This window comes from Brassica napus, chromosome A5 (assembly GCF_020379485.1).
Source record: "Brassica napus cultivar Da-Ae chromosome A5, Da-Ae, whole genome shotgun sequence".
Classification (NCBI taxonomy): Eukaryota; Viridiplantae; Streptophyta; class Magnoliopsida; order Brassicales; family Brassicaceae; genus Brassica; species Brassica napus.
The window spans coordinates 9,773,993-9,800,276 of record NC_063438.1 but is presented as its reverse complement, the minus strand read 5'-3'; the positions used below and the strand labels follow the sequence as shown (position 1 = coordinate 9,800,276).

The window sequence follows — 26,284 nt, the reverse complement described above, 5'->3', positions numbered from 1 at the left end:
AGATTTAGTGAAAAATAAATATAATTAAATAACATAGGTTTTAAATAAAGCAGTGACACTGTTTTAATAATATTGATATGGTTTGTCTAAATCAAAGTAAGACCAAAATATTATTTATTAATGAAAGGGTCCAAACAACATTTTTTAAGTAGATTTATTTAAACTCCTTCCCTTTTAATAGTATTGATTAAAAATTTGATAACATCATTAAAAATCCTTAAATTCGGTAACCTGACAACCGTTGAACCACCGGCTGAACCAGCAAGTGATTTTACTTTTTTTTTTTTTTAAAGTTTCGATTATTAAAATCTATGTTTTATTTCCAAACTTGCATTGAACTTTCTGATTTTATCATATAACATCGATTAAACTATTTTGTTTATGATTTTTAGATTTTGGTGAAGATTTCACTATACCACCTAAAATAATAAATTGAAAGATGATATTTTATGTGTTTTGGTATTGGTTTTCTTTTTTTTTCTTATCGAAAATCCTAAAGCTTTACTTTTCATTTATTTTAGATTTAAAATTTATTTTTACTATTCATAGACATTAAAAGTTTATGAATTTAAGTATTGTTATATTTTCTATTATACTATTTTAAGTATTCTACAGTGACTGAATTTGATAGGTATATTTCTGAAATCCTGTTTTGTTTAAGTGTAGATACTTTGAAGATTAGCTTGCATATACGTGTAAAAGGGTACAATTTTTGATATCTAAGCATTAATGTGGTAAATATTATACAAATCCAATAATATTTTAAAGTTTTGAAGTCGCGTATTTGTAGGTCATACGGTATCATGAGTTTGGATTTAGTAACAGGGAATTTTTTTCTTTTTTTTTTAACAGGGAAATTTGGTTGTAAAATGATATTTTGCATAAAAATCTCGACTGCTTTTATATTAATACATATTGTATAGCACTATCATGTTATTAAAACATATTCTATAGCCCTATCATATGATCTTATAATACTTAAACGAACCCTAAAATGATATTTAGAATGTTCATAAACAACAGTCTTGTTAATGTATATTAATAGTAATTTGTTGAAAGTATACACGAAAATTATTATAGGGCAAATGTTTTAAACCGGTAGGTATTGTGTTGACAGTAAAAAATATATGTTTGCTATCTTAACTAACTACGCTGGAAGAGAAATGAAATTTAAAAATAAGTAGTTATTGGAATTAAATAGATTTAGTGAAAAATAAATATAATTAAATAACATAGGTTTTAAATAAAGCAGTGACACTGTTTTAATAATATTGATATGGTTTGTCTAAATCAAAGTAAGACCAAAATATTATTTATTAATGAAAGGGTCCAAACAACATTTTTTAAGTAGATTTATTTAAACTCCTTCCCTTTTAATAGTATTGATATGCTAGTATAAAGAATTAAAAACATGTAAAATATTATGATAAGCTGTAAGTTTTGATAAAACGTCCATTTAACCGATGAGATCATTCTAAACCACTACTTGTATTATTTACTATTATAGTTTTATGAATATTTAAGTAAAGTAAAGCGTACCCATTTCACACTACATTAGTGACTTGCTTGCATTGATCCTCTACCATAAAGAAATCCTTTGTCTTTAGTTTTCCAAATACTTAGCAATCTCTCCTCTTCTTTTCCTTGCCTTTTTCTTTCTTGGCTTTTTCTTCTCTCCTGATAGAAACTTTTTCCAGTCAAAATTTAAGAGCTTTAAAGTAAAACTTCCACTAAGGTTTATACATATACTGAGCCACACATTTTCTCTTCTCGTTCCCTCTTCTCTTCTATCTAGGTTTGGTCTAAAATGGCGTCAAAAGGAAAGACACCAGTAAGAAGAACAACTCCAAGAAGAAGAAAAACAATCAAGAATTCATCTTCTCCATATAGTATCAATAGTGACGTCACTTCAACGTTATCATCTACTTCCATATCTTCAACCGCTACGTCAACGTCGCCGATTTCATCCCATGGATGTTGTACGCCGAAGTCTACGAAGTCAAGAATACCGGAGATGCTGACGTGTCCGCCTGCGCCGAAGAAGCAAAGGGTTGCCCAAAACTCTGCTTTGAGGAGGAGACAAATCACTTTCTTTGCTCCTCCAGAGATAGAGCTCTTATTTGTTTTGGCACTTGGTAATAATCATGGTCAACAAATCGACAAATAAAGTTAAGTTTTAATTATCGTTTTGTGGCTCTTCTCATGGTATGATCAATCTCAAGCTTCTAGTTTGATTCAATAATACAATGATTGAAGATGTATTATAGAGAGTGTAGTGTGATGTTTTTACCTTTTTTTTTCTTATCTTGCTTTAAATTTCCCCTCTTTGGCTCTTTTTGTTTTTAGTATTTGGATAATTTTGAATTAGGTAGGCTTGAATTTGTGGTAGGGTATAATATAACTAATCAAATGCCCTATCTCTTTTTTTTTTTTTATAGTTATTGTGAATTAGGTAGGTTTGAATATGTGTATTCAGATGATTGCTAACATTTCAGGCTTGTTGGCTTTGCAGTTTTGTTTGTATTTTGGTTTGAGTTAATTACGAACGAGTTGGTTATTGTTTTACATACTTTATTGGTTTTGCTTACCAAAAACAAATCCACTAAAAGTACTTATGGCAGATATTTCCTTTCTATTAAAGTTTATGTAAAAAAAGTCATGAAATGGTGTGTTACCAACACAAAAAGTCATCAAATGATATACCATTTTCATGAGAATGATTACTGATAGCTCACATTTAAATTTTTTGATCCTAGTTCAAATCTGTAAAATTCTAAAGAAAATAAAAATTTTAGTATAGCAAAATAAAGTGGATTGAGGATACTATGCTTACAAAATTTTTTGGATATAATCCAAAGTTAGTAAAACAATTCAACTATTCCGTTGTTGGATTTATAGTTTATAAATGTTGAAAAATTAAGTGTTTCAAAAAAAGTGTTGAAAATTTACTGTGCGAGTCTATTTGGAAATTGTAGAAATTACCTTATTTTTTATGTTTTATAAAGAGTGTCATTCAGACATGTTGTTTTTATTATAAAAAAAATATCATTTTAAAATTTTAATACAATTTATATTTATGTTAAGTTTGATATCCCCTAGACAATATTTGTGAAGTGATTTTGTCATATGTTCTCTCTACAATCAATTTCACAAAACAAATATGACATGGCTACTGAAATTGATGACATGTCTTATAGCTTAATATGACATGGACAATTGTTTTTAATATTAATTTATACTTTTGGTAAACTTTCTAAAATATGGTAATAACTTATATATTACATTTAATGTCAATTTATATTTTTGGAAATTTTTTTAGAATATGAGAATAACTCATAAATCATCATTAAAATAAATATATTCATATATGGCATTATAAATTTCAAAATATAATTTAATTATATATTTTTAAATTATACAATTTTATTACTAAAATTTTAAAAAATGTATTCAATTTTTTTTAGAAAATTATAAAAATTTAATCATAAAATCATTAGTTTCTTATATATCTACAAATTTTATAAATATTGTTTAATTTTAATTTTTGGTAATTATGCAACTTTTACAAATTTATTTAATATATATAATTAAAATAAATAGATATAAAAATCTTTCTAAGATTATAATTTCAAATATATACATGCATATTCTTAAATATAATTTTTATGTTTAATTAAATAAAATTTATATTAAAATATTGATATGAAAAAGAAAATTTACAATATTAATAAAATTTTATTTTAAAATATAATTTATATTTATTTGTTAAAAAATATTCTAAATTTTTTTTACTGCACATGGTGCAGGAAGACACCTAGTTAGTTACAAATACATTGATTTTATAAATAATTTTATTTATTTTAAATATTATTCGTTAAATATATGTAAGTAATAAAAATAAAATTTCATCATTGAGCGATTTGCATAATTGTATGAAACGGATTTTGATGATTATTATTTTTTATTTGTATGAAACGGATTGATGGAGTACTAATTTACACTGTAATTGTAAACAAAGATAAATTTTGGTTAGTAAAAAAGAAAGAAATAAGGGATATGTTTAAGACATGGCCAATGTACGGAACAGACGATAACATACATCTTCGAAGGGAATCCAATGGAAGGACTCGTGCGACTTTCTTCATCATTTTCGTCATTTTCACTTTCTTCCTCCCGGTTCCTCTTTAAGAACAAAATTAATTATTATTTTTTGACCAACTAAGACCATCATTATCGCTACGTCTGTATTTTGGGTTTCTTAATTTGTTTTTTCTTTGATTTTAAAAAAAAATTAAAAAAGGAACCAATCGCGAGCCGTCACGTGTTGGTAGGATCCACAAACAGTACAAAAATCTCACCAAAATCGATCCTTAATTCCTCTCCTCTATCACTGTTTTTAACTAAAAATATGGGGTCCACCACCTAAAAACCCTTCTACTTACCAACGATAATTGTGCTCTACGAGGTATATTGATTTAAAGGCTCGGGTTCAATCAAGTGATTAGCTAAGCAGGTTTTTGCTAAATAGTCATCCGGCCCATTACATTGGCGAAAAACAAATGAAAAGCAACAAGAAATAAATGGTGAATCGGTGGAGAAGGCGAGAGGGTCGATGTAATGACCCTCAAGAGCAGATAAAATTTTGGTCGAAAAAATTCTTTAAGATCAGTTTGAAGATTGATCGATCAGAATTTAAATAAAAATCGACACGGTGAATTAATCTCGACGGGGCTGTCTTTTGGTCAAAAAACCATCTCTTGATAGTTCTGTCGAGTGTTAATTATTATTGTCGATTTTTATTCATGCTGGGCGAGTTTATTCAGAGCAGGACGAGATTCGAATGATGAAAAATATTTAGTCGAAACAGTCCGAAAAATATCTACAAAACTCTGAAAGTTATTTCTGAACAGTCACATGTTTTGCACCTTCTAGCCTACTTGCTTCCTCAGTAATTAGGTCACATGACCTGCACCTACTTGCTTGCCTGCTTGCTCATTAGAAGTCACATGCTGGTCACAAGCTACTTACTTCAGCTGCTTGTAGCTTTCTTCATGGAAGGGAAATGTTCAGCTACTTGTGCTGCTTGGTGTGCTGAAGCATGTCACCAGCTGTCTAACCTCAGCTTTGTCTTTTGTGGGAGTAAACCCTTATCTGAAGCAACTCCTTATGATATAAAATACCCTCTTCTCTCCTCTGGACGTCCTGTTACTGCAAGAAAATCCAGAGAAAAATTCAGAGAGAAAGAGAGAAATAAGAGAGAAAAATCTGTGAGAAAAATTAGTTGAAAAATTCAGAAAAAAATCAGGGAAGAGAAGTGAGCTTGGACGATCCTTTCTTACCATCTTGTGACTTTAATCAGTGAGTATTTATGTGGTAAAGAGTTGGAGATTTGGTGTCCTGAAGTTGAGAATCACCCATGTTCTTCAGCCTTTGATTTTAATCGGTAAAGATGTAAGTTGTTGTGTGGATCAGTTTTATGTGAGCATTTCTGTTGGATTGACTGCGGTTCAGCTTTGTTCTGATTGAGGCCGACCTTTTCTTGATGTGGTACTGATCAGGTTTGGCGTGGCTTCATCTTAAAGTGGAATATCAGTTGGGTTCAGACAGTGTTTGATTTAAACCGGTAAACGGTTTTGCCTTTTGATCCAGATCAGTTTAGATTGTAACCAGCTGGCTGAGTTGTTGTTCTTCCTCTCTGGATTAATTTCTTAATCCCTTGTGTGGATTTATATTAGTTCAGTTCATGGTCCCCTAGCATCTACACAACTTAGCTGAAATGATTTATGTTTGAACCGAACTGAAGCTGCCTTGAACTTGCCTTAGTAGTTGTCCTGAATCTTGAACTGTGGGGTTAAACCGGACTGATTAACCTTTGTTCCAACCGTTCTGTTATTGGTACAGATGGTCAAAGATAGTGTTCGGATCAGCCGGATCCTTGTGGTGGTTTTAAATCGAGAATATTCCAGAAGCTGAGTGTGATTAGCTTGAACTCGAGTATAGTCTTCCTTAGCCAATCTCATAGAATCAAAGGTGAGTCTAGATAGATGATTGATGAGTAGTGAATGAATATTTCTTGATTGAACGTACTGATTATAGATGATTGATAGGCTTTGTCTCTTGATCAATATTGAATTGGTAAGGTGTTTACTTAGTGTAAACACTTATTAAGTATGGAAGTATTAATCATGTGAAGTCTTATTATAAACATGTCTTCCAAAATATTCCCGTATGAATGATGATTACCGTGAATTGGTCCTGCGATATGGAACAAGGTCACGAAGACACGATGATGGGGTCGCACCCTGGAGACCGTGTAACTGCATGCAGCGTTAGATGTTCAATTTTTGAATATCTGATGGCGACGATGGTGATACTAACTCGCTAGACTCGTTTAGCCTTTGTGGTTTCTCGGGTCTGGTATATATATATATATATATATATATGATTATATGAATGATATGAGAGACGGGAATAGGAAGTGAGGTATATAATTAGATTCACAATTATGGAAGAATAGTCCTTATATATAAATATCCAGATATGAAATATATTTCCACTGCATACAAATGAAGTTGATTGCTTGAGATATTATTAATATATGTTGGGGTGCGGGACTAGGCTCACCGAGTAAACTAGTTACTCATGACTCATTTGTGATGCAGGTAACCAATAGGCGGGAAACCTTACTTTAGGACGGGTTGGAACAACATTAGCCAGCGGTAGTTTTATTATCCTTGCAAAGTCATTTTGATATATCTTATGTATAAGATTTGTAGACCGAAAACCTCGAGGTTAATTTTATAACAAATTTTTTAAGATGCTTTTGAATTATATATAAACAATGTTTTTAAAGTACGGGTTCCATATGATATTAGTCCTTGTCCGGACGAACTAACTATCGGGTATTGCTTTTTCGGGTTGAAAAGCCTAGAGTGATATCGGATAGGAGCGTTGGTGTTCTTTGGTTGTTGGTCCAAGGCGATCAGAAGTATTCTGAGAACCTCGGATCGACCATCGAGGAACATCAACCGTGTCATTTCCGGTCAACTACGATCGGGGGTGTCACAAAGGTGGTATCAGAGCATGGTTATACGATGCTTGAATGGGACTTGTTTCAAACGTTTTTCGAGTCAAAATGAGTCGCAAGGATAATTAGGATGTGCTGGCTGGTTCCTTCATCTTAAGATAAATAGTCATGGGTAGTTACCTTACTGTTATCTTTCATACGAGATGCATCAAGACAAGCTAGACGGAGTGGAGTGTACTTACCAATTTTGATCCTGTCAAGATCGAGATTCCTACAGTCATGATTGAGCTTTCTACCGTCATGATTCGGTTTGTTATCGTCATGTTTTGGTTCAATCCGGTCATGCTTCAGTCCATTATCATCATGCTCGGGTGAGCTAACGACGTGCTCGGGTTTGCTACCATCATGCTCAGAGTTGGTATCATCATGCGTTCATGCAGTTCCTACAATTTCTAGTGTGGATATCAATATTCAAAGATAATATGAGAGAGAGTTGACACATCAATTACATCTTCGGCCCGTGTTTTATTGAAGTCAAAGTTGACGTTGTTGGTGATGATCCGGTTCAGAATATCCGACTTCATATGACTTATTCTTTCGGCTGCTCATTTCAGTCCAGCTTATGCCCAAACGTACCAGAACCAAAGACGTACAAGCCTGATTGATTCAGCACTTGTTTCAAGCTTAACGTTGGTGGCGGAGATAGTTCAGCAGTAGTACAAGATGATGGACGCACCAGCACCATTCCGTTGCAACAAGACATCTCGAAGTTTGTGAAAAAGATAAAGAAGTTGGGACAACACCGACAAGTACTAAACCATTCGATGTAGATTTTGTATAGTGGAAGATTTTGAATGCAACACTAGGAGCAGAACAACTAACATGGCCCATTGTTCAGAAGATTGCAAGAAGGATATGGAACCATACATCATCAAGAATGATACAGTAAGTTGGTGAGTAAGCGTCAAGCATCATTTGGGAAATATTAGTCCAAGTTAGGCGGATTTCTTTCAAGAGTTCAAGATGGAGTGTTTTCTACCCAAAACATGGGACCGATATGATGTTCGCACAGTGAGATGTTTCCGCCAAGATTTCGAAGTCAATTTAATATGATTCATCCATTATGATTTGGAGGATGAGCTAAAGATCATGAAGATGTACTATTGTGACTTAGCCATTAACCTCAGAGTAACCCAAACTATAAAACTTAAGAGCTATGAGGAGTTGGTGGAGGATCACATGAATTCTATAGAAGCCGTTTTTACTGAAGAAGTTTACCAAGTCATGCAGATTATTTAACTATCAACCTATTCAGATAGAAGGTCAGTTTCAAGTAATGAATCAAGAAAGTCGATGGAGATAATTTTTGTTGGACGTTTCATCAGATCAAGACCGAGGACCCTGAGTTGTTTTGGTTTTGGCTAGCAAGGAGAGTAAGGTGATGATTGTTCAAGTATATAAAATCCTCGATCGCTTACGTCATTCGCGCTTCGGTGGTGCCAGTAATGAGTACATAGGTTATCCTACCATGGCCCATGAAGTTACCCGATCTTTTTACCTATACCTAGGGTACCGCTTGTTAAACTTGTTTGCTTTCCTTACCATTAGTCACTAGCTAAGTGTTTGGCTATTTGGGTAGAGCCTACACTTTATAGTTGCCTGGACCGTCAAAACCTCTAAAAAGGTCCAATCACAGGTTTGCTTCTTATCCCATTACGTGTTGTGTGCATTTTAAAAATTTATGAATGATTAAATAAATAAGTGAACGAGTGATCAAGGTGTCGTATGAGACCTTGCCTATGGACGGAATTTTCTGCCCATATTGTGTTTGATGCGGGAACAACACATAGATGTAGTTCTCGGGTAGTGTCATTGTTTTAGGAAGGATTCACTTTAGTGAATTCAGGTACACTGTTCTTATTCGTGGAAGTACTGACTGCCATTTAGAGTTATGGTATGCCTTCGTATCCCATCCCCATTCCTAAGTACTTCCACTAGAGCGGTTTGTTTCTATCTAGAGTGAGATTGGCTATCTAGTTATCGAGCTCAATTAGGATGTTGTTGAGGAAGGAAGTTTTTGGAAGAAGACTAGTTGCCAATGGCCTACAATGGTATTCTACCAAGTGTTGGAGCATCGTTCGTATCAGTCTTGGGAGTTGAAGACCTTTTGGGAAAAGGTGAAGATGTGTATTCCATTATCTTGATCAGTAGGAAAAGAGAAGATGACAAGGATCAGAATATAGTGAACAATCAGATAGCTAGATAATTTGAAGTTATGCTTAAGGAATTGGAAGAGTTGTTGCTATCTAGAAGTAAGCTGTTCAATATTCTTGTTGAACCTGGATTCGCTGCCATAGCCTAGGGATTTCACCAAGTGGTACTTGCCGAGTTCTAGTAGTAGTCAAAAGATTATGAAGAGCATCTCAGATAGATCAGAAGTGTAAAGAATACTGTAAGTGAAATTATTCTTGGAATGGGTGAGTGTGTTTATTTGAGAGTAGCACCCCTGGTCCGAATCATGTTGGCGTGATTGATCATGCATGTTCTTGTTTGATTGTTGCACGGTTAATCAAGTTAACATTGACCAGACTGGAGATGTTACATTCACGTATGGCACATCACCTCATGTTCCAAATTTCATGTTGCTGCTATGGGGGAAAGCCAGATAGAAAAGGTTGAGAAGTGATAGTCTACAGATACAAAATTGTTAGAAAAAGTATGCTGACCGCAGTTGACAAGAGTTGTGCAGAGTAAAGAATTTGGTTATCTTGAAAGTGGCTGCTCAGAAATGAAAAGATTGGTTGGGCGAATCAAGGGATCGACCATGAGTTGATTTGATATGGGAAGATTAAGATAAGGTAAGAGCTAATATCCAGAACTCCTTTCAGAGACTGTTCAATAAAGAGTGTACAGCTACGTTTTCAGAATTCGGGGACGAATTTTTTTGAGGGGGGAAGAATGTAATAATCCTCAAGAGCAGATAGAATTTTGGTCGAGAAAATTCTTTAAGATCAGTTTGAAGATTGATCGATCAGAATTTAAATAAAAATCGACACGGTGAATTAGTCTCGACGGGGCTGTCTTTTGGTCGAAAAACCATCTCTTGATGGTTCTGGTCGAGTGTTAATTATTATTGTCGATTTTTATTCATGATGGGCGAGTTTATTCAGAGCAGGACGAGATTCGAATGATGAAAAATATTTAGTCGAAACAGTCCGAAAAATAACGACAAAACTCTGAAAGTTATTTCTGAACAGTCACATGCTTTGCACCTTCTAACCTACTTGCTTCCTCAGTAATTACGTCACATGACCTGCACCTACTTGCTTGCCTGCTTGCTCATTAGAAGTCACATGCTGGTCACAAGCTACTTGCTTCAGATGCTTGTAGCTTTCTTCATGGAAGCGAAATATTCAGCTGCTTGTGCTGCTTGGTGTGCTGAAGCATGTCACCAGCTGTCTAACGTCTTTTGTGGGAGTAAACCCTCATCTGAAGCAACTCCTTATGATATAAAATACCCTCTTCTCTCCTCTGGACGTCCTGTTACTGCAAGAAAAACCAGAGAAAAATTCAGAGAGAAAGAGAGAAATAAGAGAGAAAATCTGTGAGAAAAATTAGTTGAAAAATTCAGAAAAAAATCAGGGAAGAGAAGTGAGCTTGGACGACCCTTTCTTACCATCTTGTGACTTTAATCAGTGAGTATTTATGTGGTAAAGAGTTGGAGATTTGGTGTCCTGAAGTTGAGAATCACCCATCTTCTTCAGCCTTTGATATTAATCGGTAAAGATGTAAGTTGTTGTGTAGATCAGTTTTATGTGAGCATTTCTGTTGGATTGACTGCGGTTCAGCTTTGTTCTGATTGATTCCGACCTTTTCTTGATGTGGTACTGATCAGGTTTGCCGTGGCTTCATCTTAAAGTGGAATATCAGTTGGGTTCAGACAGTGTTTGATTTGAACCGGTAAACTGTTTTGCCTTTTGATCCAGATCAGTTTAGATTGTAACCAGCTGGCTGAGTTGTTGTTCTTCCTCTCTGGATTAATTTCTTAATCCCTTTTGTGGATTTATATTAGTTCAGTTCATGGTCCCCTAGCATCTAGACAACTTAGCTGAAATGATTTATGTTTGAACCGAACTGAAGCTGCCTTGAACTTGCCTTAGTAGTTGTCCTGAATCTTGAACTGTGGGGTTGAACCGGACTGATTAACCTTTGTTCCAACCGTTCTGTTATTGGTACAGATGGTCAAGGATAGTGTTCGGATCAGCCGGATCCTTGTGGTGGTTTTAAATCGAGAATATTCCAGAAGCTGAGTGTGATTAGCTTGAGCTCGAGTATAGTCTTCCTTAGCCAATCTCATGGAATCAAAGGTGAGTCTAGATAGATGATTGATGAGTAGTGAATGAATATTGATTGATGAGTAGTGAATGAATATTTATTGATTGAACGTACTGATTGTAGATGATTGATAGGCTTTGTCTCTTGATCAATATTGAATTGGTAAGGTGTTTACTTAGTGTAAACACTTATTAAATATTTATGAATGATCATAGAGGTTTATTCCAAGCCTTAGTACTTGTTCTCAAGTACTAATACATATGTATAGTATTAAATATAATTAAGTATGGAAGTATTAATCATGTGAAGTCTTATTATAAACATGTCTTCCAAAATATTTCCGTATGAATGATGATTACCGTGAATTGGTCCAGCGATATGGAACAAGGTCACGAAGACACGATGATGGGGTCGTACCCTGGAGACCGTGTAACTGCATGCAGCGTTAGATGTTCAATTTTTGAATATCTGATGGCGACGATGGTGATGCTAACTCGCTAGACTCGTTTAGCCTTTGTGGTTTCTCGGGTCTGGTATATATATATATATTTATGATTATATGAATGATATGAGAGACGGGAATAGGAAGTGAGGTATATGATTAGATTCACAATGATGGAAGGATAGTCCTTATATATAAATATCCAGATATGAAATATATTTCCACTGCATACAAATGAAGTTGATTGCTTGAGATATTATTAATATATGTTGGGGTGCGGGACTAGGCTCACTGAGTAAACTAGTTATTCATGACTCATTTGTGATGCAGGTAACCAATAGGCGGGAAATCTTACTTTAGGACGGGATGGAACAGCATTAGCCAGCGGTAGTTTTATTATCCTTGCAAAGTCATTTTGATATATCTTATGTATAAGATTTATAGACCGAAAACCTCGAGGTTAATTTTATAACAAATTTTTTAAGATGCTTTTGAATGATATATAAAGAATGTTTTTAAAGTACGGGTTCCATATGATATTAGTCCTTGTCCGGACGAACTAACTATCGGGTATTGCTTTTTCGGGTTGAAAAGCCTAGAGTGATATCGGATAGGAGCGTTGGTGTTCTTTGGTTGTTGGTCTAAGGCGATCAGAAGTATTCTGAGAACCTCGGATCGACCATCGAGGAACATCAACCGTGTCATTTCCGGTCAACTACGATCGGGGGTGTCACAGTCGATGTCTGATAAAACTTCGTAGAGCTCTACTGTTCTTCGTCTCTGGGTGATGGTTCGAACAAGCCCTTGAGAATCTGAACAAAGCCAGATGTGTGTGTAGTTGCATGAAGCAGCATGAAGGAGTGCAATTCTGATGGCGAGGGCGTTGCCATGATGGCGGAGGAGACTCTATCTTGTGCTAGAGATCCGCGATCTAATTCCTGATGTTTGGTAAAAATCCAAGCCAATCCTAAAAACTTTGAATCCGATCTCAAGGCAGCATCAGTATTACAATAGATTGTAGAAAGTGAACATGATCCTTGTTCCGGTCTATAGGGACTGGTAGTGGCAACTTGGGGGCAATGTAAGCTGGGCTTGTTTCCATTCTTTGATGACTAAGATCGCTTTGAGGATAGTGTCTTGAGGAGTAGTGGTTCGAGATAATAATTTCAAGTTATAACAAATTTATAGAGTAAAATCCTTTATATATTAATGGAAAATTACCACAAATAGCACATTCATAGTACCCCTTTTCATGTTTATACTAACCATTTATATCCTCACTTTTAATGAAGGGTAAAAGACAATTACACCCTTAGGATTAACTAATCTAGACTTAGGGTTTAGAGTTGAGGGGTGGGATAGGGTTTTTGAAATGTGAAATTTAGGATTCTAATAAATATATAAATAAACACTTAAAAAATATATAAATATTTTTAAAAATAGTTTCAAACATAATTTTCGTTTTTCAAAAAGAAATTTGAAAAAAAAATTAAAAAACAATTTGAAAAAAAAAAGTTTCAATTTTTTTTTTAAAGTTAGAATTTGTAAAAGTATAATTCGAAAACATAAAAAAAAATTTACTTTTTTTTAATTTAATTTTATTTATTTTATTAGTTTTTAATTTTTTTTATTTAAATAATGATTTACTATTTATAATAACAAGGGCATAAGAGTCTTTTGCCACTTAATGAAGAAGATATTTTTGAAAATGTTTTTTTTTGTAGTGGTAAAAATGAAAAGTGGTACCATGAAAGTGGTAAACATGTAATTTCCCCTATATTAATCATGGAGTATTACAATATGTTTTCGTAGCCACGTGTTATCACGAGAATGATTCTTAGAATTATTAGAAAAATAAGTTGGTACATATAAACGTATAATATGCTTTTTATTAAACTAACTATCAAATAATTAATAGTGTACAAAAGAATATTTCTTCTTTCCTTAAATAAAAACTACAGAATTACCTAATATGGTTAACATATATATGACAATTAATGATTATATACATATTTGATAATAAAAAAAAATTTATAACCTCTCTCTTTTTTGTTTAATTTTATACTATTAAAAGAAATTAAATAATCACATTAAGCATATATAAAAAACAACAGATTTTTTTCTTATATGTTATATTTTGAATTTTTAAAAACGACTATAAATTACTAAAAATAGTAAAAGTCCCAAATTAAAATTTTTGTGATCAATGCTTTAAGTTTTTATTTGTTCAAACAAGATACAAATGATTATATATCATAGGGGTGGGCATTCGGATACACGTTCGGGTTTGTATCGGATATTTCAGTATAAAAGTATAGAACTCGTTTGGGTATTTCTATACTTCGAGTCGGGTTCGGGTATTTTATGTTCGGGTTCGGATATTTTGGGTCGGGTTCAGATATTTAAATTTTGAAGGAAAAATAATTAAATTATTCATTGTTTAAGTTTTTTGTATTTAAAATATATTAACTTAACTTTTTTTTTAATTTTTAAAAGATTAAACTATTAATAGGTTGGGAGATAAAACTTTAAAAATAGAAAGACACTAATTTACTTATTGTTTTGAAATTTTAGATGCAACTTTTGTTAATGCAAGAAACAAGAACTTGATATGTATTTTAAGTGAGTAGCAAATGATTTTGTTCATAATTATATGTATATTATCTAATTTTGAGCAATAATCATTAATATAAATATTTTGAATAAAATGAGAAAAAAATAGAAATATAGAGTTAAATATACTTGTGTTTGGTTATCTTCGGATATCCATTCGGGTTCGGATATTACCCATTCGGATTCAGATATTACCTTAACTGGTGAAATAAATAATTTGTTTTATTGTTCTAATTAGATAATTTTTTGACCGAGCTATGTGAATATATACTAGACAAACATTTATATTTTGAGTATACACTTATATTCTATAAGTACTTGATATATTAGATTTAAACACTAACCTGTTAATATAGTTTACCGGTAATTTTTTTTAAATTTTGATTCTTAGATATGTATATGGAGTGAAACTAATTTTTACAATGTCTAGTCTATTTTTTTAATCGACACCTATGTAATTCACTAAATTCATAAAAGAAGTTAAAAAAAAAAACTTAACTCATATCAATGAAACAAAGACGAGTACAAAGCACAATTCTATAGGTGTAGAAAATAAAATCACTTAAGGAGAGTCCATAATAAACAAATCGAGAGCAGAAAACCTAATCCCCTTTCGTCTTTATACAATCGATGTTGCCTATTTGGTTTTGGTGATTTATGTCAGCCGTAAAAAATAATTTCCTTTTGTGCATATGAAGTCTTAAAAATAATTAAAATGTGATGTACTATGTTAACTTTTCAACAACGATGATATATTTAAGAGACCAACATTTGTATTCATCATTTTATAATCGATAAAGATTGTAGAATTGCAAAATATTTAAATTATTAATAAACAAACATTATTATAAGAATTCACTACGCAGATGCGTACTGATTATCATCTAGTGTATATATATAGTAGGTGAGAAAACGACAACAAAAGCTATGATAGTATTGTACTATATTTAGTTAAATAATTCGTTTCTCATTATGGCATTATGTATTTCTTTTCGATTTATTGCATATCAGACTTCAATAATCAACATTATCATGAGGCAGTTTCAAGACTCCTAAGAGTGTCCATCTAAGCACTTTGTGGGTCCCACCCAAATATTGGTTTGGTTTGGTCTTTTAATTCATGTCGTTTGGCTTGATAATTAATTTTGTATCGTATAAGTTTGGTTCTCTGCGTTTGGTTTTATGTTTAGGCCCTTGGGTTTATGAATTTGGTATCAGCCCCAAAAAGGAATGTAATGTTATGTAACCAAATTCTGCGTTTTATCTTTGAGTAGGTTAGGGTTTCTTTGTGATCGTTCTTTCTACACTTCAACCTAGCCATCTCCACTTACATCAGTCTGCAAACACAAAGATTTCTTACTCAACTCTTCACCTCTCCTAACGTTCAATGTATTCCTCTTAATTTCTCACCAATAAATGTCCCAATAACAATGTGACCTCTCCGTTTCCTTCCTTAAGACCTATAAATTGGAGAAGATTGAGAATGTGATGAATCTTGTCAATCAATCACTTTCAGTTAATCTTCTATATCAAGCATACAAAGATCCTCTGCTAACGCCTTCCTCCAATGCTGTGAAGAGGCAGATGATTAACTATATGCTTCAGGACGATGAAAAGCATCAGAAGGCACAAACTTTTTAAAAACCCAACAAGATTCTATTATTTACTCTTTAATATGTCTTATTTTTTCTTTATTTCTGATTATATTTTGCGGTGGTGGCTCTGACTTGCCGCAATTGACTCTTTGGTCACCATTCACCTCCGGTTACAGCCCTCCTATCGGCCCTTCCCGAGAACCATCACCGCGGTGGAGACAAAACCTGTTATGATTCCTTTTCAATAAAAAAAAGCTTTAGTCGATGAGCAGATCTGATCTGTTCAAGCTAATGTGAGCTCATGTTTTATCAGTTGATAATTACTAAGATTTTTTTTTAGTTGTTCGTTATAGATATATAATACGACGGTTTATAAAATAATAGCTCCATGTTCATTTTGTGTATATAGTTCCAGAAGATCAAAAGGAGAAAGACAAGCAACGAAATGATGATGGATGGATTACAAAGGAATAAGCTACTGTTGGGGCTGGATTTACATTTTCTCTCAAAGTTCATTAAGACAATAAATTATACTCATTTTGTTAGGAAACCCTAGACATTTTTCTTCTATAAATAAAGAGCTACCTCCTTATTAGAAATGATCTTCTCTTCTCCATTTTGGACTTAGAACACTTCTTACAAATGGTTTATGGATTCATAGATTTAACTTACACTAGAAACCATTCTTGTAATACAATCTTTGATCAATAAACTCTTTTTGATGTTCATTCTCATTTGATTCTTTCAAAATTTCTCCTAAACCTCAAGAATCTAATCATTATCTTTAGATTTTTTATTGTATGATTACAACAAACATCATCAGCACAAACACCATTTTTGGATCAAACAGTTGGCCCTAGAAGAAGGGGGACAAGGAGAACTATCTTCAAAGCATATCGAACTTGGGAGAATCCAGATCTCTCTCGCGGTTACTCGGTACTGATCGCTCTCTCGTGGTTACTCGTCACATATAGCTCTCGCGGTCACTCGTCTCGGAAAGCTCTCTCGCAGTTATTCGGCGCAGGTCGTTCTCTCGCAGTCGCTCGGATCGATCTCTCCTGGTCAATCGACTCGCGGTTACTCAGCTCGGATCGCTCTCTCGCGGTTACTCGGCACGGATCGCTCTCTCGTCATGGATAGCTCTCTCGCAGTTACTCGGCACAGATCGTTCTATCGCAGTCTCTCAGATCGATCTCTAGCGGTCGCTCGACTCGCTCTCTTGCGGTTACTCGAAACTGATCGCTCTCTTGCAGTTACTCGGCACAGATCGTTCTCTCGAAGTCGCTCGGATCGATCTCTCGCGGTCGCTCGACTCGCTCTCTTGCGGTTACTCGGCACAGATCGCTCTCTCGCGGTTACTCTTCTTGGATAGCTCTCTCACAGTTATTTGGCGCAGATCGTTCTCTTGCAGTCGCTCGGATCGATCTCTCGCGGTCACTCGACTCGCTCTCTTGCGGTTACTTGGCACATATCGCTCTCTCACAATTACTCGGCTCGGATCGCTCTCTCGCAGTCACTCGGATTGCTCGCAAGTCTCGAGCATGACGTGATACCGCGAAGACACATCCACCCGTGGCTATGTGATTGTGATGGTTCGTTCATGGCGGTACGTTCGTGAAGATGTCTATGGCGACTTGTCTTTGGCAGTTTGTCGATTGACGCTTCATCCATGACAACTTGCTCCGGTGGTTTAGAACACTGTCCTCACAGATCGTTCGCACAACCATCCCGGAGTAAGAAGTATGTTGATGACAGCTCACCCGAGACGGTCCGTCTATGACAATTCATTTATGGCAACCTAACCATAACGGCCCGTTCATGACAATCGTCTGCGACATGGGTATGTGCCTAGTTCATTGTCTCATAAACCCTATTCGTAAAATTCGCAGAGATCGATTTCGTCTCTCTCTCTCTACGAACCTGGGGGGCTTATTGTTGGGAGTGGATTTGCATCCTCCCTCAAAGCCCATTAAGACAATGAATTAGACCCGCTTTGTTAGGAAACCTTAAATATCTTTCTTATATAAATAAAGAGCTACCTCCTTATTAGAAAGGATCTTCTCTTCTCCATTTTGGACTTAGAACATTTCTTACAAATGGTTTATGGATTCTTAGATTTAATTTACACTAGAAACCATTCTTGTAATACAATATTGATCAATAAACTCTTTTTGATGTTCATTTCTCATTTGATTCTTTTAAAATTTCTCCTAAACTTCAAGAATCTAATCATTATCCTTAAATTCTTTATTGTATGATTCCAACAAACATCACCAGCACAAACACCGTTTTTGGATCAAACAGCTACCACAACCAACAGAGACCAAAGTCAGCCATGAAGGCGGTGTTCGTTGACGGGTGGGGTGGAACTATAGTGTTATTGCCAGGCAGTCATGGTACTGCTGTGGGTTCAGGCAAGAAATTAGATTAGAGCCAGCCAATAGTTTCATATTAATTTAGCACTATTACTTTTTTTTTACATATCAAATCCATTATAAGTTTATGTTTGATTTTTTTAAACGAGATGTGGTTTTAAAGAAGGTTATGTGTTATAATGGACAACAGATAAAATAAAGAGATATGATTGTATATATACTTTGAGATTCCTGCAAGGTTTGGTCTCGGTGTCTGCGGTTTCGTGTTTGGTCTCGGTGGTGTAGTATTCGGGTTCTCTTGCTGGGCCTTCTTTCGATTCTATCTAAACCGGTTCTAGGTTGAGTTCGTGCAAGGTTTGGTTCCTGCGTGAAGCTCTTGGAGCTTATTTGCATCCAGCCTCTGGTACGTCACATTTAGTTCATTTTTGTTACTTGATTATGTGTGCATTTTTTTAAAACATCTCCCAACTCTGGAACGTATGTCGTAGTGTGTTTGTTTGCGCGGAAAGTCAACTCCATTAAAAAAAAATTGATAGCGTGTGTGGAGCCAAAAGTCATCATTGCAAGTAATTTGCAACCCACATTAATTCTAAATTAGTTGGATGTCCTCATTTGTTTTCCTTATCATTTTTAATATATAACAACATCACACCAGCTTACATACCAACCAAATGTCTGACTGCAGGTTGGCTATTTGGCGCAGCGTATCAACGGTAACTCAGCTCAAATCTAAAGATTTAGGTTAAATCTTTAGAGACCTGACTTCTTGAATCGAAGAACTTAATCAAATTCGATACAAGGCTCTCGTATTGACGACATAATCGAATCAATGCAAGGCTTTAGAGAAACTCTAGTTTATTATCTTTCAAAAACTACTTATCAAAGCCAACTTACAATCCCTTATATAGGATCCTAGAGACGGTTTATAATAACCTAACTCTGTTAAAAATAGAAAATCTAATAAAAGGAATTCATAACTAGAAAAGGAAATCTTCTAAAAACCGAAATAGAAAAACAGTTGCTTGGTGGTGAAGGTATCATGATGCTGCATCAGGTCCCCCGGGGTGAGAAAGATTCGACCTCGAATCAGGAACCGGATCTGGTGGAGCATAGCGAGAGAGATAACGAACATTGAATACATCCGAGGTAGTGATATGAGCTGGAAGTTGCAGACGATATACATTATCATTAATACGCTCCAGGACTGTGAGAGGACCTATTTTCTTTGCCTTGAGTTTGTTATAAGCATGAGCTGGCATACGGTCCTTAGTGAGAAACGCCCAAACTTGATCACCAACTTCAAATAGGACACGGCGACGATGAGAATCAGACGCTGCTTTGTACTTTGACGAGGAGGACTGAAGATTGGTGATAACCTGCGCATGAACTTGATGAATATTGTCGACAAAATCAGCAGCGACTCCATGAAGACGGGTATGGTCTGGAAGAGTAGTTAAATCCAAAGGATCACGAGGAAGAAGACCATAAACGACCTGAAATGGACTGAAACCTGAACTTCGATTGAGTGCATGATTATGAGCAAACTCTGCTTGAGGAAGTTTTGAATCCCACGATTTAATGGAATCACCAACAAGACATCGTAGCAAGTTACCCAACGATCTATTGGTCACCTCTGTTTGACCGTCCGTTTGGGGATGATAAGCCGAACTCATGTCGAGACAAGATCTTACTTTTTTTTTTTCAAAAAAAAAAAGAGATGGTGCCGAGAAGCTTCCAAAGAGATCGCCAGAAGTGACCCAAGAAGCGTGAATCACGGTCTGAGACAATAGAAGTAGGCAACCCATGAAGTCTATTGAGTGTCGCAACTTGAACTGCATCCGTCGTTTTTTTACAGGGAACAAAGTGCACCATTTTTGAGAATCGATCCACGACAACAAAGATTGAATCAAACCCTTTTTGTGTACGAGGAAGACCCATGACGAAATCCATACTGATGTCAGTCCACGGTTGCGTTGGTATAGGTAACGGCATGTAGAGACCAGCGTTTGTAGCATGTCCTTTCGATGTTTGACAGGTCGTGCATCTCTCCACAAAACGCTCAACATCGCGTCTTAGAGCCGGCCAGAAATATGACGCAGAGATCAAATGCAATGTTCTGTCGCGTCCTATATGACCCTCATTATGTGTTTCAGCGATTAGTTGAAGACGGAGGCTACAATCCGGAACGCAGAGACGGTCGCCACGAAAAAGAAACCCATCATGAAGAGTGAAATCGCGTGATACGCCATTCTGAACATCAAGAAGAATCCGACCAAAATATTCATCAGACTCGTATAAGTAAGAAAAAGCTGCAAAGCCGGGAACTGAAACATGAAGAACACCCAGCAAAGAACGACGTCGGCTTAGTGCGTCAGCCACTCGATTGGAGATACCCGACGTGTGTTTGATAACAAAAGTAAACTGTTGTAAATAAGACACCCACGAGGCATGACGAGCCGAGACGAGACCTTATCTTGACTACTCAAGTGTTTTAACGCATCGTGATCTGTATAGAGAACGAATTCTTTATGAAAAAGATAATGTCTCCAGTGCTTGATTGCTTGAACCACGGCACAAAACTCCACATCATAAGTACTATAACGTAAACGAGCTCCTGCCAGTTTTTCACTGAAGAAGGCGATAGGCCGGTTTCGCTGACTCAATACAGCACTGATTCCCAACTTAGAAGCATCACAATGGAGTTCAAAGACCTGGGTAAAATCAGGTAGAGCAAGTATAGGAGCTGAAATCAACTTTGATTTGATAATCTCAAACGCGGTGGCTGCGGCGGGAGTCCATGCGAAGACACCATCCCGTCGAATACAATCCGTGAGAGGCGCCATTAAGCTGCTAAACTGTGGCACAAATCTTCGATAAAAAGATGCTAGACCATGGAAGCTTCGTGTCTCAGACAATGTAGATGGAGTTGGCCACGTTTTAATTGCATCCACTTTACTAGGATCCACAGCGAGTCCTTCTGCGGAAACAATGTAGCCGAGAAAGTGGACTTTAGGAGAGCCGAACTCACACTTCTTCATCGTCGCATAGAATTGATCACGACGAAGGATAAGAAGGACTGCTTCCAAGTGTTCTAGATGCTCGGCTAATGACTTACTGAATATCAGAATATCATCAAAGTAAACCACCACAAATTTACCAATAAACGGCCGAAGAGACTGATTCAAAACCCGCATGAAGGTACTAGGGGCATTGGAAAGCCCGAAAGGCATAACAAGCCATTCAAACAGCCCTTCTCTGGTTTTGAATGCTGTCTTCCACTCATCACCCGGTTGAATACGGATTTGATGGTATCCACTGCGAAGTTCGAGTTTAGAAAAGGTTGTTGCAGCACCAATTTGGTCTAATAGATCATCAAGACGTGGTATTGGAAATCGATAGCGGACTGTAATCTTATTGATAGCACGGCTATCGACACACATTCTCCATGATCCATCTTTTTTGGTATGAGCAAAGCTGGAACTGCACACGGACTCAAACTCTCGCGCAAGTATCCTTTCGTGATGAGATCCTCAACTTGTCGTCGTAGTTCTTCATGCTCACTTGGACTCATACGGTAATGAGCTCGATTAGGTAGGATAGCATCTGGAACTAGATCAATACGGTGTTGAATATCTCTTAGAGGAGGAAGGCCAGTTGGTAACTCGTCGGGGAAGACGTCCTGAAACTTGGTCAACAGACCTTTAAAGCTATCCGGAATTTGTGGTAAAGATGTGTTGACTGGTGAGTTCAGCAGGATCAGAACACGTCCCTCTTCTCGCATCTCTTGCTCAAAAGGTTTGCGTTGGAGAATAAGGACTGGTGAGGACAGTAAACTCTGCTTCTCAGGTAAAGAGGGTTGCAGTGTGAAGTTTTTATCGTTGAAACGGAAGCTATAGGTATTGTGATAACCATCGTGTTTTACTCGATGATCAAATAGCCAAGGGCGTCCTAAGAGAAGATGACAAGCGTCCATCGGTGCTACATCACAATAAATTTGATCCTGGAATGTGCCACCAACTGAATATGATATGAGAGCACGTCGAGTAATGGTCAAGTCTGTCTTCTTGTCTAGCCATGCGAGTTTATATGGATATGGATGAAGTTCTGTTGTCAGATTGAGTTTGTTGACAACGTCCTCTGCCACTACGTTTTCACTACTTCCCGAGTCAATAATAAATTTGCAAACCTTGCCGGCAATAGTACACTTCGAGTGGAACAGGTTATGGCGTTGTGGATTGTCATCAATATGGCGTGGAGCAAGGCAAACACGTCGCATCATCAAACAAGGACCAGTATCTGCGATCAGGTCCTCTGTTTCTTCTAGATTTTCTGCAATTTCCTCATCATAAATAACCTCTACGTCCTTGCCAGCGGCATCAAGAAGAAGTCCCCTGCGATTTCTTTTCGGACAATTGGCTTGTCGATGACCAATCTCTCCGCAAGCGAAACATCGTAGTGAAGATGGTCGAGTTGTTGTCTTATCCGTTAAAGGCACGAGGGCAGTTTCAGTTTGTTGAGGAAGCGAATCATCGGCTAAATTTGTAGACTGCTGTTGCTGAACAGGTCGGGTAGTACGAGACGCAGACCAAGAGTAATTGCTTTTAGTTTGAGATTCAATGGTGAGTGCCTGTTGGTGAGCTTCTGATAAGGTCAGTGGATTAAACAAGTTGATAGTGTGCTGGATCTGTTGACGCAGGCCGGCAGTGAATCGAGCAGCCAACTGTCGTTCTGAATCTTGAATATCAACTCTTGTAAGCAGCAAAAAAAATTCTTGGGAATATTCAGCAACTGAACGAGTTCCTTGACGAATATGATGTAGTCGTTGGAACATTAGCTGATCATAGTTGTAAGGCAAGAATGTCTTTTTAAGTTTTGATTTAAGCTTATCCCATGACATGATCTTGGGTTTTCCAAGACGGGCTCGTGTAGTTTTTAGTTGTATCCACCATGCTGCTGCTCTGTTGCGGAATCGCATTGTTAACAACGGAACACAACGTTCCATTGGTGCTCTCTTGAATTCAAGAATTTCTTCAACTGTGACTATCCAATCGAGAAGTTCTTCGGCGGATGAGTTGCCATGGAACTCTGGAATCTCTGTTTTGAATCCTGTTTCCCATGGAACAACAGCTGCTGCACCGCGAATGTTATCTTGACCGAGTACACGGTCGTTGAGAGGAGTGAAGGGGTTCACATGTTCTGCTGCTGCGGCGGCAAATAGGTTTGCTTCGTCATCGTCTTCTGCATCGTTGTTGCTCGCACGTTCAACATTATCGCGAACTGGTGGTTGTTGTTGAACATTAAGGTTGTGGAGGGCGGCGGCGATAGTTTGCATCTGAGCCTGAAGCTCAGCGATTGCATCACGGGTGATTTCTGCTTCGGTTCGAACAGGTGCTCGTCGAGGTCTTGCCATGGTGAATGGAAAAAATTTTCGAGGAGCGTAGCAAAGCTCTGATACCAACCTGGCGCAGCGTATCAACGGTAACTCAGCTCAAATCTAAAGATTTAGGTTAAATCTTTAGAGACCTGACTTCTTGAATCGAAGAACTTAATCAAATTCGATACAAGGCTCTCGTATTGACGACAGAATCGAATCAATGCAAGGCTTTAGAGAAACTCTAGTTTATTATCTTTCAAAAACTACTTATCAAAGCCAACTTACAATCCCTTATATAGGATCCTAGAGACGGTTTATAATAACCAAACTCTGTTAAAAATAGAAAATCTAATAAAAGGAATTCATAACTAGAAAAGGAAATCCTCTAAAAACCGAAATAGAAAAACAGTTGCTTGGTGGTGAAGGTATCATGATGCTGCATCACTATTACTCAATGTAAGCTCCTAAACACACTCCTACTTTGACCATGAAAGCCTGTCCAGCTAGAGTTCAACGAGTAAGAGGCTTCAAACTGGAGATTTTGGAATAAGTTTGATCTAAATAGCGTCCTTAACTTCGTGGCACACTACTCGCCGCAGGTCTTGTGAAGGTGGCATAGGTTGCTACTAAAATTCTTCCAAATATGGAGGTGTTCAGTTAATAGAGTCATCACACTGGTTGAATTCTCCGCCACAAATTCGTTTTCTTACTTTTTTTACATTGCATTAGCTCCCAGCTTTGTTTCGATTGTCACTGTTGCATTGCATAGCTATTGAAATTTTAAAAGAATTTCAAGACCTGGGACTAAAGTAATAAAAGAGAGGAACGTAAACTCTAAAACAGACACGAATTTCAGTGCATATTCTGTTTCAAGATAGTTTGAGGAGAAATGTAAGTTTCGAGAAATTTTAATTTAAATTTCAGTTCTCTTTTGTTCATTAGTTAGGTCCTTTGACAAATCCTCTTCACTACCATTTACGTTACATCATTTAAGAAATAACTAAATTTTGAATTCCGTTTTGAAATTGCAAGATTTATTTTCTTTTAAATATTCTACTAAAAAAATTATCAATTATAAATTATGTGTTTTAATTTTTTATAGTCTAATATAGGATTTGAGAATAATATCCACATTCAAAACTGATCCGAAATCGATCCAAAAATCAGGATATCGAATGTGATAGGATCCAGCCTAAATATCCGAACGGGTCCATTTTTCAAAACTCAAAAATTGATACGAATCCAACCCGTACCGGGAATTGAATGGATATTTGTACATAACCGAACATATATATATATATGTGTTATAATTATACTTAATAATATTAATACCTAATATTAAAATTATAAATCAAATATATTATTTATTTGATAGACCATATATTTTACCCATTTTTAATCATGTTCTATAAGTGTTTTAAAGTGTTTTAAGATACAATTATTATGTTTTGGAGTCTATTTAGAGTATTTACAGGTTCAGGGACGTTTAAGAGAAATATGGTGATTTTGGAGTCTTTTAGAGCCTTTGGAGGTGCAAAGTTGCACAGACGCGTCAGATGTTTAGCTATGGATGGAGACCTTCCGACCGTTAGATTGAGCCCATACTTTGACACAAGATAGATATTTGAGTTAGATTTCCAATGCCACCGGTCTCAGGTCAATCAGCATCCTATAGCAGAAGTTATGCCCGTTTTACTAAAGCGTGGTCAGTCTGTCTCGCGAGAGGAAGCTGCCGAGAAGAGGAAGCCGCGTCGATCGATGCAGCACTCTGCACGTCGATCGATGGAGATTCCAGATCGTGGGCCTTGTATATTTTAAGCCCAGAAGTAACCACAAAATTACCAGAATGCCCTTGGACGACCAGAAACCCTATTTATGTTATTTTAAGCCATTGTTAACGGCTACGCTTTCTACGCTTTCTACACACTTTCATTTCCATTGTTTCTCTGAGGAGAGAAAGGAGGAAATCCTATCAGAGTCCTCCTGGAACTCCATTGGTTTTATTGATCTGTTTCATTTGGGTTTATATCTATTTATCTATGATTTATATTTTAATTTCTGAGTAGATCCACCTGTTAGGTTTAGGGTTCAGATAGGTTTGTGGGATTAGCCCCAAACTATAGATCTGCTTTGTTGTGATATTCATGATATATCTATACTTATTGCTTGTTCTAGAGTAATTAACTAGAATATTGATCATAGGATTGCATACACAAGCATCCTTTATATCCCATCTTGACATCTATCTATCATATTAGGATTGCTAGAGAGGGCTAACCGCCAATTTAGTATCTTAATAGGGCATTTCATACTCGCGCATAGGCCTGGCTAGAACCCGTCGATCGATGTCCTCAACTGACTATCGGTCGACGTAGGCAAAGGTGTATCGGTCGATGTCCCAATAGGACCATCGATCGACACTCTTTCGTGTCAACATACTAACCGTTGAGACACGAGATCTAGCTTGTTAACCAGTGAAACATGCGATAGCTGATCACTGAGTTAAGCGGTTGAGCTCTAACA

The 26,284-nt window shown here is 36.3% G+C and overlaps 1 protein-coding gene across 1 annotated transcript; it reads left to right on the top strand.

The window, feature by feature from the left end:
- The first annotated feature begins 532 nt into the window (after positions 1 to 532).
- LOC125609522 (cyclin-dependent protein kinase inhibitor SMR9-like) lies at positions 533 to 2,406 on the top strand. Its single transcript, XM_048781003.1, has one exon. The coding sequence runs from the start codon at positions 1,808 to 1,810 to the stop codon at positions 2,165 to 2,167; it is 360 nt and encodes a 119-aa protein (XP_048636960.1). The 5' UTR covers positions 533 to 1,807; the 3' UTR covers positions 2,168 to 2,406.
- Positions 2,407 to 26,284: the final 23,878 nt, after the last annotated feature.